The following is a 14363-nucleotide window of genomic DNA, read 5'->3' on the forward strand; positions in this document are numbered from 1 at the left end:
TGAGATAAAGAAATGGTTGATGGTAAATTGAGTCTCTCCACGCGTGACGATCATATACTCCCTTCTTACCTATGTCTCCAATCTCTACCATGCAGAAGTCAGCCATTCAGATAAAACCACTGGTGAATATCGATTACGGTTCCATACCAGTAAAACTCTCCACTCACACCTCCATACCAGTAAACCTCTCCACTAACACCTCCACACCAGTAAACCTCTCCACTCACACCTCCATACCAGTAAACCTCTCCACTAACACCTCCACACCAGTAAACCTCTCCACTAACACCTCCACACCAGTAAACCTCTCCACTAACACACCAGTAAACCTCTCCACTAACACCTCCACACCAGTAAACCTCTCCACTAACACCTCCACACCAGTAAACCTCTCCACTAACACCTCCACACCAGTAAACCTCTCCACTAACACCTCCACACCAGTAAACCTCTCCACTAACACCTCCACACCAGTAAACCTCTCCACTAACACCTCCACACCAGTAAACCTCTCCACTAACACCTCCACACCAGTAAACCTCTCCACTAACACACCAGTAAACCTCTCCACTAACACCTCCACACCAGTAAACCTCTCCACTAACACCTCCACGCCAGTAAACCTCTCCACTAACACCTCCACACCAGTAAACCTCTCCACAAACACCTCCACACCAGTAAACCTCTCCACTAACACCTCCACACCAGTACACCTCTCCACTAACACCTCCACACCAGTAAACCTCTCCACTAACACCTCCACACCAGTAAACCTCTCCACTAACACACCAGTAAACCTCTCCACTAACACCTCCACACCAGTAAACCTCTCCACTAACACCTCCACGCCAGTAAATCTCTCCACTAACACACCAGTAAACCTCTCCACTAACACCTCCACACCAGTAAACCTCTCCACGAACACCTCCACACCAGTAAACCTCTCCACTAACATCTCCACGCCAGTAAACCTCTCCACTAACACCTCCACACCAGTAAACCTCTCCACTAACACCTCCACACCAGTAAACCTCTCCACTAACTCTCCACGCCAGTAAACCTCTCCACTAACACCTCCACACCAGTAAACCTCTCCACTAACACCTCCACGCCAGTAAACCTCTCCACTAACACCTCCACACCAGTAAACCTCTCCACGAACACCTCCACACCAGTAAACCTCTCCACTAACACCTCCACGCCAGTAAACCTCTCCACTAACACCTCCACACCAGTAAACCTCTCCACGAACACCTCTGATGTCCAGTCAAGGCAAATACTTAGACACGATAGTTGTTAGTGAACTAAACAGTGGAAGTGACCACTTCCTCTCAACAGTCATTGTACAGTTACGGTGGACAGACACGTTTATCTTGTTATCCCTCAAAACAAGTTCAGAAAGGAAACGCCACGTGTACATTCAACCATTTTCTAGAACAGATTACAATGCATAGGCTTGGCGTTAGGCTCTGCTCCTTCAGCTCACTGCCAGAGCCAAGCTTCATATAAAGATGATACAATATCTACAGGCAATGAGCACAATATTCTATACCAAATCCCCTGGAGGAAGAAATGCAGAACACAGACAGGTGGAGGCTGGCGGCGGCGGTGGGATATCAGAAAACAGCAAGCATAGCGACTAACAGCTGTTTACAGCAGCAGCGCAATGGCAGCAAGATACATCCGCCATTGAGGAAGCGTGTGTAGAACTGGTCAACTTAAATAGAGCACATGTGAGTAGTATGAACCCCGTTGGTGTGATACCCGCTGATGCGATCAGCTGATGGCACCATAGTGGCGTGCTTCCTCTCAACTGGCTTCACTTCATTCATACTCACTTTTAGACTAGTACGTATAGTCACATGGAAATCATTCTATCAATTAACCCAAGAAATTAAATTGCCTGAAACGCAAACAATCCGCCACTCCTTAGACACATTCAGGAACAATGTACTTTACTTCCTCAGTGATTCTGGTCTGGTGTGTACATTTCCTGGTAGCTAAACGGATAGTGGTCAAGTAGTGCACTATATAGGGAATAGGGTGCCATTTGGGATGTAGTCAGTGTACATTCTACGTAACAGCCTCATCTTCCGCTGTCTGCATAATGAGGTGACTAGCTGCGAGGTAGACGGTTATTGGGACTGTTTTGATTTTCAAAATGACAAAATCCCCTTTTCAATTTGTCGTCCCCGAGCTTGAATACGCTGTCTCGCTCCCCCGGCATGGGCCTAAAATGACTTTTCTGCATCCCTGGCAAACAAGGGCTACATTCCAAATGGCCCCCTGTCCCCTACATAGTGCCCTATAGGCCCGGTCAAAATAAGTGGAGTATGCAGGGCATAGGATTCCATTTGGGACGTAGCCCTTGTTGTCCAGGGCTGGCAGACAGACAAACACATCATCAGGCTGGAATAATAGAAACGCGGTCGCTGATAAACTAGAACAATTATGGCATCCTCTATGGTGTAAATGGGCCTGTTCAGACTGACCTCTCAGAGAGGAGAGAGGAGGGGGGCTTGGAGAGAGGAGAGGAGGGGGGCTTGGAGAGAGGAGAGGAGGGGGGCTTGGAGAGAGGAGAGGAGGGGGGCTTGGAGAGAGGAGAGGAGGGGGGCTTGGAGAGAGGAGAGGAGGGGAGCTTGGAGAGAGGAGAGGAGGGGAGCTTGGAGAGAGGAGAGGAGGTAGGTATTGTATAAGGCTGCAGGGCAGGCTAGTGCCCTCCACCCCTCCACTTTGCATCTGCATGAAGAGCGGCTCCACTGTGCCTGGGCTAATTTCAAGTAATTAGACTCATTCTGCAGGGGTTAATCAAGGATGACTTACGCCGATTACAACCAGAGAGGATGAATCAGATGCAGCTGGCAGCCTGGAGCCTCGACACTGACACTGCCGGCACTGGCAGACGTATCCTTCCATCCTGTGCCCTCAGGAGGAGGGATTCACTGTCGGGAGAGGGACGACAATATAGTTATTACATTTAATAATATAGAAATAAAGATCTCTTGGAGTTCAATCTCAACTGTGGTTAGGACACATACATTTCCTAGCATTAATTGGCGCTAAGTGATTGTAAAAGCAAAACTGTAACATGTACGCTAAGAATCGGGAAACAAATACAGTGAATTTAATAAATAACGGAACATGGAACGAAACACAAGTAGCGTACAGACATGAAACAGAGTCAATAATGCCTGGGGAATGAACCAAAGGGAGCGACAGATATAGGGGAGGTAATCAGGAAGGTGATGAGTCCAGGGGAGTCTCATGAGACGCAGGTTCGCGTAACGATGGTGGCAGGTGTGCGTAATAATGAATAAACTGGCGACGTGGAGCGCCGGAGAGGGAGTAGAAGTGACAGTACCCCCTCCCTGATGCGCGACTCCAGCTGCAGGAAGTTGACCAGAGGGGCGCTCCCGAGGACCAGGAGCGGGCCGGTCGCTTCTGCCGAGGTGCGGGGACCTGTAGAGCCGGCTGGGGCGCGGGAACCTGTGGAGCCGGCTGGGGCGTGGGAACCTGTGGAGCCGGCTGGGGCGTGGGAACCCTCAGGTGCCGGCTGGGGAGCGGGAGCCTGACGAGCTGGCTGGGGCGCGGGAGCCTGACGAGCCTGATGAGTCAGGTGAGGCGCGGGAGCTTGACGAGCCAACCGAGGCTTGGGAACCTGTCGAGACAGCCGAGGCATGGAAGCCTGACGAGCCAGCTGAGGCATCCCGGTTGCTTCGGTAGCGGAACTTGGATCCAAGGTCACCAGTACATCCCTGTTGCTTCCCTTTGGTGAGACGTTGTTCTGTAACGTGTACGCTAAGAATCGGGAAGCAAGTACAGGGAACAAAACAAGAAACACGAGTAGCATACAGACATGAAACACAGAAACAGAGTCAATAACACCTGGGGAAAGAACCAAATGGAGTGACAGATATAGGGGAGGTAATCAGGAGGGTGATGGAGTCCAGGGGAGTCTCATGAGGCGCAGGTGCGCGTAACGATGGTGGCAGGTGTGCGTAATAATGAATAAACTGGCGACGTTGTGCGCCAGTGAGGGGGACGGGAGAAGACGTGACAAAAACATGTCATTGCAAAGGTAAATCCTCCTACTGACTGACCTGATCAAATGATTTGATGTTTTCTGCCCTGTCCTGTCGGTTGTGAGGATGAAGCAGTGAGGCTAGCTCCTGCTGAAAGACAACACTGGTCTCCATATTGGGTAGTGAGGCTAGCTCCTGCTGAAAGACAACACTGGTCTCCATATTGGGTAGTGAGGCTAGCTCCTGCTGAAAGACAACACTGGTCTCCATATTGGGTAGTGAGGCTAGCTCCTGCTGAAAGACAACACTGGTCTCCATATTGGGTAGTGAGGCTAGCTCCTGCTGAAAGACAACACTGGTCTCCATATTGGGTAGTGAGGGTAGCTCCTGCTGAAAGACAACACTGGTCTCCATATTGGGCAGTGAGGCTAGCTCCTGCTGAAAGACAACACTGGTCTCCATATTGGGTAGTGAGGCTAGCTCCTGCTGAAAGACAACACTGGTCTCCATATTGGGTAGTGAGGCTAGCTCCTGCTGAAAGACAACACTGGTCTCCATATTGGGCAGTGAGGCTAGCTCCTGCTGAAAGACAACACTGGTCTCCATATTGGGTAGTGAGGCTAGCTCCTGCTGAAAGACAACACTGGTCTCCATATTGGGTAGTGAGGCTAGCTCCTGCTGAAAGACAACACTGGTCTCCATATTGGGTAGTGAGGCTAGCTCCTGCTGAAAGACAACACTGGTCTCCATATTGGGTAGTGAGGCTAGCTCCTGCTGAAAGACAACACTGGTCTCCATATTGGGTAGTGAGGCTAGCTCCTGCTGAAAGACAACACTGGCCTCCATATTGGGTAGTGAGGCTAGCTCCTGCTGAAAGACAACACTGGTCTCCATATTGGGTAGTGAGGCTAGCTCCTGCTGAAAGACAACACTGGCCTCCATATTGGGTAGTGAGGCTAGCTCCTGCTGAAAGACAACACTGGTCTCCATTTTGGGTAGTATAACCTGCCCTCATTCTTCTCCTTTCCTTTAAAGAGGCCAGTGCTGTCCATTCAGGAGGAACCCTTCACTGTACTGTACCTGAGTAAAGGCCTCTGGGACTAGATCATTATGGCTGGGGCCCACACAACAGATAGAGAGTAATGGGTCTGCTCAGGATGCTAATGGTGAGTGTGTGTGTGTGCCATGTAACCTGCATGTTTGGTTTTTGGATGTTCCATCACAAGTGGAATGATATGGGCTATGTGGTTTCTTCAATAGATCTCTTGGAACAGTCTGATTGTCCACAGACCAACAGACCAACTAACAGCTGTTTGCCTTCAACTATTCATTTACTACGACCAACCATCAAGGAAACTGCATTTGCAAACGACGCATAGCTACTCTATACTGCTCTACTAGTTACACCTTCAGTCAGTGATCCAGATGGGGATTTCTGTCACAGTGGGACACTACAAAAATGTCCTCTCATATCTTATGTGACTGCTGTTTGAATGCCTCTGAATGGGATTGTCTGTCTGTCTATGGTTCTCCATGGTACCGTTAGCAGGAAGCTGCAGAAAGGCTATTAGGGAGGTAATTCTGCACATAGCTAGCTGGGAGAGAGAGAGGGAAAGAGAGGGAGAGGGGGAGAGATAGAAGGGAAAGAGAGGGAGAGGGGGAGAGATAGAAGGGAATGAGAGATAGAGAGAGCGGTGGAGAGGGAGTTGGAGAGAGAGAGAGAGATGGAGGGAGGGAGATGGATTAGCTGGCTTCCATGAGCTGGAGACTCCCACCACATACTCTTCTCCTCACACACATACACACACACACACACACACACACACACACACACACACACACACACACACACACACACACACACACACACACACACACACACACACACACACACACACACACACACACACACACACACACACACACACACACACACACATACACACACACACACACACACACACACACACTCTTCAAACACACTCATCACACTGACATATCTCCAGTGAGACATCTAAACCACCTCACTCAATCCATAAAACACTTGACAGTCGCTGGAACACTAACAGAAGGACCCTCCCATTGGTCACATGATATAGTCTCAACCTTTTTTGCACTAACTCTCTTGCACTGACTCAATGCACACTCACTGGACTCTACCCACACAGGCACACATACTTACACTGACACCCCAACACACGCACACGCACACACACACACACACACACACACACACACACACACACACACACACACACACACACACACACACACACACACACACACACACACACACACACACACACACACACACACACACACACACACACACACACACACACACACACTGATGCTACTGTTTATTATCTATCCTGTTGCCTAGTCACTTTCCCTATGTGTACAGTGTATAGCTACCTCAATTACCTCATACCCCTGCACATCGACTCAGTACTGGTACTCTCTGTATATAGCCATATTAATTGTATTAATTTTTTAAATTCATTATTCACTGTGTATATATTCCTTGTGTCACTATTTACATTTTTATTTTTTTTATTTTTTAAACTTGTAACAGTATTGTTGAAAAAGAACCGCAAGTAAACATTTCACTGTTAGTCAACACCTGTTGTCTACGAAGCATGTGACAAATCAAATTTGATTTGACTAGGAACCCTCATAATAGTTACATGATGTTTAATCTCAAACTATACACCGTCTCAATGGTCACATGATATCAAGCCTTAACTGTGGACGCTCCCAATGGTCACATGATATCAAGCCTTAACTGTGGACGCTCCCAATGGTCACATGATATCAAGCCTTAACTGTGGACGCTCCCAATGGTCACATGATATCAAGCCTTAACTGTGGACGCTCCCAATGGTCACATGATATCAAGCCTTAACTGTGGACGCTCCCAATGGTCACATGATATCAAGCCTTAACTGTGGACGCTCCCAATGGTCACATGATATCAAGCCTTAACTGTGGACGCTCCCAATGGTCACATGATATCAAGCCTTAACTGCGGACCTTCGCAATGGTCACATTGGTATTAATCCACTAACTGTCAATCACTCAATCAAACCTGATGCTGTTCAAGGCTGGGCCAGACACATTCTGTGGGGTGATGCTGTTCAAGGCTGAGCCAGACACATGCTGTGGGGTGATGCTGTTCAAGGCTGAGCCAGACACATGCTGTGGGGTGATGCTGTTTAGGGCTGAGCCAGACACATGCTGTGGGGTGATGCTGTTCAAGGCTGGGCCAGACACATGCTGTGGGGTGATGCTGTTCAAGGCTGGGCCTGACACATGCTGTGGGGTGATGCTGTTTAGGGCTGAGCCAGACACATTCTGTGGGGTGATGCTGTTCAAGGCTGGGCCAGACACATTCTGTGGGGTGATGCTGTTCAAGGCTGGGCCTGACACATGCTGTGGGGTGATGCTGTTCAAGGCTGGGCCAGACACATGCTGTGGGGTGATGCTGTTCAAGGCTGGGCATGACACATGCTGTGGGGTGATGCTGTTCAAGGCTGGGCCTGACACATGCTGTGGGGTGATGCTGTTCAAGGCTGGGCCAGACACATGCTGTGGGGTGATGCTGTTCAAGGCTGGGCCAGACACATGCTGTGGGGTGATGCTGTTCAAGGCTGGGCCAGACACATGCTGTGGGGTGATGCTGTTCAAGGCTGGGCCAGACACATGCTGTGGGGTGATGCTGTTCAAGGCTCCCATGTGAATGTGAATAAGAGAGACTTTGTAGAAAGAGCATGAATCTCCTCTAGCTGTGTTGTCTCTCAATGCTAATGTTTCTCCTCCATCACCGCTCTATCACGCCGAACCAATGTGAGTCCCAAACGGCAGCCTATCCTCTACATAGTGCACTACTTTTGATGAGGGTCCATAGGGCTCTGGTCAAAGGTAGTGCACTATGTTAGTAGTAGGGGTGTCATTTGGGACGCACACCAACTCTTGATTGGAACGAGAACCTCAATATGATTGCAGTCTCTTTATACAAAGAAAAAACCCATCTAATTTACTTGGGATATCTCTCCACCATCTTCCATTTGGTAAAGTGGAAATTGGGGGGAAAAAACCTAGCTAGCATCTTGGAAATGTCCCAGCCCAGCCACCATTGTAAATCTTGGCCAATTCCCCATTATTTTAGTATGGCTCCCACCCCAGTGAAATGTCCCATCAATGAGGTAATTGGGATTCTGGTTATCTTCCCGACATTTCTGATAGTGTGTGTGGTGTGTGTGTATGCGCCCATGTGTGAGTGTGTGCTTCCATTTGTGTGTGTGTGTGACCATGTGTGGGTGCGTGCTTCCGTGTGTGTGTGTGTGTGAGACAGTGGTAATTAATTCTCACAGTCGGAGAACAGAGGAAGAGTCATGAGAAACTGTCTTCTGCTGTCTATAGGACACTACTCTGAACTGATCTGGAGTACTTCTGCTGTCTATAGGACACTACTCTGAACTGATCTGGAGTACTTCTGCTGTCTATAGGACACTACTCTGAACTGATCTGGAGTACTTCTGCTGTCTATAGGACACTACTCTGAACTGATCTGGAGTACTTCTGCTGTCTATAGGACACTACTCTGAACTGATCTGGAGTACTTCTGCTGTCTATAGGACACTACTCTGAACTGATCTGGAGTACTTCTGCTGTCTATAGGACACTACTCTGAACTGATCTGGAGTACTTCTGCTGTCTATAGGACACTACTCTGAACTGATCTGGAGTACTTCTGCTGTCTATAGGACACTACTCTGAACTGAACTGGAGTACTTCTGCTGTCTATAGGACACTACTCTGAACTGATCTGGAGCACTTCTGCTGTCTATAGGACACTACTCTGAACTGATCTGGAGTACTTCTGCTGTCTATAGGACACTACTCTGAACTGATCTGGAGTACTTTTGCTGTCTATAGGACACTACTCTGAACTGATCTGGAGTACTTCTGCTGTCTATAGGACACTACTCTGAACTGAACTGGAGTACTTCTGCTGTCTATAGGACACTACTCTGAACTGATCTGGAATACTTCTGCTGTCTATAGGACACTACTCTGAACTGATCTGGAGCACTTCTGCTGTCTATAGGACACTACTCTGAACTGATCTGGAGTACTTCTGCTGTCTATAGGACACTACTCTGAACTGATCTGGAGTACTTCTGCTGTCTATAGGACACTACTCTGAACTGATCTGGAATACTTCTGCTGTCTATAGGACACTACTCTGAACTGATCTGGAGTACTTCTGCTGTCTATAGGACACTACTCTGAACTGAACTCTTCCTGATCTAAGAGACTATAGCTCACACTGCAGTGAGACATTCCACTAGGTCTGACACAGAGATATAGAAACAGCACTGATACTGATACAGAAACAGCACTGATATTGATACAGAGATATAGAAACAGCACTGATACAGAGATATAGAAACAGCACCGACACTGATATAGAGATATAGAAACAGCACTGATACTGATACAGAGATATAGAAACAGCACTGATACTGATACAGAGATATAGAAACAGCACTGATACTGATACAGCGATATAGAAACAGCACTGATACTGATACAGAGATATAGAAACAGCACTGATACTGATACAGAGATATAGAAACAGCACTGATACTGATACAGAGATATAGAAACAGCACTGATACTGATACAGAGATATAGAAACAGCACTGATACTGATACAGAGATATAGAAACAGCACTGATACTGATACAGATATACAGAAACAGCACTGGTACTGATACAGAGATATAGAAACAGCACTGATACAGAGATATAGAAACAGCACCGATTCTGATACAGAGATATAGAAACAGCACTGATACTGATACAGCGATATAGAAACAGCACTGATACTGATACAGAGATATAGAAACAGCACTGATACTGATACAGAGATATAGAAACAGCACTGATACAGAGATATAGAAACAGCACTGATACTGATACAGAGATATAGAAACAGCACTGATACTGATACAGAGATATAGAAACAGCACTGATACTGATACAGATATACAGAAACAGCACTGATACAGAGATATAGAAACAGCACTGATACAGAGATATAGAAACAGCACCGATTCTGATACAGAGATATAGAAACAGCACTGATACTGACACAGAGATATAGAAACAGAACTGATACTGATACAGAGATATAGAAACAGCACTGATACTGATACAGCGATATAGAAACAGCACTGATAATGATACAGAGATATAGAAACAGCACCGATACAGAGATATAGAAACAGCACCGATACTGATACAGAGATATAGAAACAGCACTGATACAGAGATATAGAAACAGCACCGATACTGATACAGAGATATAGAAACAGCACTGATGCAGAGATATAGAAACAGCACTGATACTGATATAGAGATATAGAAACAGCACTGATACAGAGATATAGAAACAGCACCGATACTGATACAGAGATATAGAAACAGCACTGATGCAGAGATATAGAAACAGCACTGATACTGATATAGAGTTATAGAAACAGCACTGATGCAGAGATATAGAAACAGCACTGATACTGATACAGAGATATAGAAACAGCACTGATACAGAGATATAGAAACAGCACTGCTACTGATACAGAGATATAGAAACAGCACTGATACAGAGATATAGAAACAGCACTGATACAGAGATATAGAAACAGCACTGATACTGATACAGAGATATAGAAACAGCACTGATACTGATACAGAGATATAGAAACAGCACTGATACTGATACAGAGATATAGAAACAGCACTGATACTGATACAGAGATATAGAAACAGCACTGATACAGAGATATAGAAACAGCACTGATACTGATACAGAGATATAGAAGAGGCACACTCCTGAGGCACACTCCAACACTCAGACGTAATTTACGGTACCCTGAGGCACACTCCAACACTCAGACGTAATTTACGGTACCCTGAGGCACACTCCAACACTCCGACGTAATTTACGGTACCCTGAGGCACACTCCAACACTCAGACGTAATTTACGGTACCCTGAGGCACACTCCAACACTCAGACGTAATTTACGGTATCCTGAGGCACACTCCAACACTCAGACGTAATTTACGGTACCCTGAGGCACACTTGTCGTGGCTGAATCAGAATTAGTTAGGTAACATAGATAGATAAGATGTTATTTTCATCATATGCTTGTGAGATACTTGTCATTAGAATGGTTCCCTTTGGACTATACTGTGGGCAGTTGCATTGGCCTTTCTCTCTAGACCTCTCCCCCCAGAGAGGGGAGAGGTCAGGCTTGTCTTCATATGTCAATGTATCTGTTAAACCATGTGTTGCTATGAAGAATATCAGAAGGGGAGGAGGAGGCTTGGAAATGTGTCTGTAACTATTGTATGTCCCCTCTGAGGTTGCCCTTATCTTGACCTGGTATATGACCTAAGAGGCTCACTGTCTTTTCTGAGCTTGTCCAGGAGGGGGTGTATTTGAGATGGGAGTATCTAGAATTGACAATTGATATATGCCATTGGATGAGGTAATGTTTTGGTACCAAGCACGAGATTGAAACCTCGTTTTAGGAGACCAAACTGAACGATAATTTATAGCTAATGCTATCTAGCTATGGGATACTCCTCTTTCAAGTAAAAGGTTATTTGTGAACTGTTACTAAGAACTGTGGTTCGTCATGTAAGTTAGGAGGGGGTGTATCTTGGCTATAAATGATACTAAGAATTGTTTTGTAGACACTCTCAGAGAATTCATTTATAGACACTGAATTGATCTGAGAGTCAAAAAGGGCTATGGTGAAGCTCATATATTATTAAAGATGGACTTTATAATATAACTCTGACTTGTGTGTGGTTGGCTATTATTATTGAGTAATACAGGAAATTACCACGACACACTCCAACACTCAGACGTAATTTACAACCAAAGCATGTGTGTTCAGTGTGTCCGTCAGATCAGAGGCAGAAAGGATGACTAGGGATGTTCTCTTGACAAGTGCTTAAATTGGACAATTTTCCTGTCCTGCTAAGCATTTAAAATATAATATAGGTACTTTTTGGTGTCAAAGAAAATGTATGGAGAAAATATTACATAATTTATTTGGGAATCTAGTGAAGTAAAAGTAAAAGTAGTCAAAAATATAAATAGTGAAGTGCAGATAAAGATACCCCATAAAAACAACTTCACTGCTTCAAGGTATTTTTACTTAGTTACTTTACACACATGTATCTGTGTGTGTGTGTGTGTGTGTGTGTGTGTGTGTGTGTGTGTGTGTGTGTGTGTGTGTGTGTGTGTGTGTGTGTGTCTCTCTCTCTCTCTCTCTCTCTCTCTCTCTCTCTCTCTCTCTCTCTCTCTCTCTGTGTGTCTGTGTGTGTATCTGTGTGCATCTGTGTTTGTCTCTGTGTGTGTCTGTGTGTCTGTGTGTGTCTGTTTCTCTGTATGTGTCTGTGTCTCTCTCTGTGTGTATATGTGTGTGTGTGTGTGTCTGTGTGTGTGTGTGTGTGTGTGTGTGTGTGTGTGTGTGTGTGTGTGTGTGTGTGTGTGTGTGTGTGTGTGTGTGTGTGTGTGTGTGTGTGTGTGTGTCTCACTGACCTAGCAGCTCTAATTGATGATATGGTGTCTTTCAGACACTCTCTGTCCCAGTTGGCATAGTTGCCCATGGGTGTGTATAATGTGCATGATATAATTTGAGTTCTGTCAACTCCATAACACATGAGTATGATTACTGCTTTGAGAGAGTGGAGTGGAGCATCACTGCAGAGCAAATAGATATTACAGTAAAATAATCACTTTCTTTGTTGATCCTCTTCCATTCCTACCTGTACACTGCCTTGATCCTCTTCCATTCCTACCTGTACACTGCCTTGATCCTCTTTCATTCCTACCTGTACACTGCCTTGATCCTCTTCCATTCCTAGCTTTACACTGCCTTGATCCTCTTCCATTCCTACCTGTACACTGCCTTGATCCTCTTCCATTCCTACCTGTACACTGCCTTGATCCTCTTCCATTCCCAGCTGTACACTGCCTTGATCCTCTTCCATTCCTACCTTTACACTGCCTTGATCCTCTTCCATTCCTACCTGTACACTGCCTTGATCCTCTTCCATTCCTACCTTTACACTGCCTTGATCCTCTTTCATTCCTACCTGTACACTGCCTTGATCCTCTTCCATTCCTACCTTTACACCTCCTTGATCCTCTTTCATTCCTACCTGTACACTGCCTTGATCCTCTTCCATTCCTAGCTTTACACTGCCTTGATCCTCTTCCATTCCTACCTGTACACTGCCTTGATCCTCTTCCATTCCTACCTGTACACTGCCTTGATCCTCTTCCATTCCTACCTGTACACTGCCTTGATCCTCTTCCATTCCTAGCTTTACACTGCCTTGATCCTCTTCCATTCCTACCTGTACACTGCCTTGATCCTCTTCCATTCCTACCTTTACACTGCCTTGATCCTCTTCCATTCCTAGCTTTACACTGCCTTGATCCTCTTCCATTCCTACCTGTACACTGCCTTGATCCTCTTCCATTCCTACCTTTACACCTCCTTGATCCTCTTTCATTCCTACCTGTACACTGCCTTGATCCTCTTCCATTCCTAGCTTTACACTGCCTTGATCCTCTTCCATTCCTACCTGTACACTGCCTTGATCCTCTTCCATTCCTACCTGTACACTGCCTTGATCCTCTTCCATTCCTACCTGTACACTGCCTTGATCCTCTTCCATTCCTAGCTTTACACTGCCTTGATCCTCTTCCATTCCTACCTGTACACTGCCTTGATCCTCTTCCATTCCTACCTTTACACTGCCTTGATCCTCTTCCATTCCTAGCTTTACACTGCCTTGATCCTCTTCCATTCCTACCTGTACACTGCCTTGATCCTCTTCCATTCCTACCTTTACACTGCCTTGATCCTTTTCCATTTCCAGGGTGGTTCAAACACACATTGTTTTGTTAAGCACTCTTGTGAGCGCTTTCAATTTACTCACAGGCATCTTTTTACAAGCTGGGTGTCATTCGTTTGATCTGCTCATGTTTTACACGTGGTTACCACGACGATCCCTGCTTCTTCCATCTCCGTCTTACACTCCGTCTGATGATGCTGGAAGTCTGGTCATGTCCAATTTCCAATCCAACTGCCGCCAGCGCACACACACACACAGACAGACACAGACACAGACACAGACACAGACACAGACACAGACACAGACACAGACACAGACACAGACACAGACACAGACACAGACGACACACACACACACACACACACACACACACACACACACACACACACACA

At 46.1% G+C, this 14363-nt stretch overlaps 1 protein-coding gene across 1 annotated transcript; it reads right to left on the bottom strand.

The window, feature by feature from the left end:
* Positions 1–223: 223 nt before the first annotated feature.
* LOC139532972 (sperm acrosomal protein FSA-ACR.1-like) lies at positions 224–955 on the bottom strand. The gene has a single exon (XM_071331116.1). It carries the CDS (start codon positions 953–955, stop codon positions 224–226), a length of 732 nt encoding a protein of 243 aa, XP_071187217.1.
* Between the last annotated feature and the right edge of the window lie 13408 nt (positions 956–14363).

Source organism: Salvelinus alpinus, chromosome 10 (genome assembly GCF_045679555.1).
Source record: "Salvelinus alpinus chromosome 10, SLU_Salpinus.1, whole genome shotgun sequence".
In the NCBI taxonomy this organism is placed as follows: Eukaryota; Metazoa; Chordata; class Actinopteri; order Salmoniformes; family Salmonidae; genus Salvelinus; species Salvelinus alpinus.

Excerpts from the sequence above, each read along its gene's own strand:
- LOC139532972 (XM_071331116.1), bottom strand. The coding sequence starts at position 955 with ATGTTAGTGGAGAGGTTTACTGGTGTGGAGGTGTTCGTGGAGAGGTTT.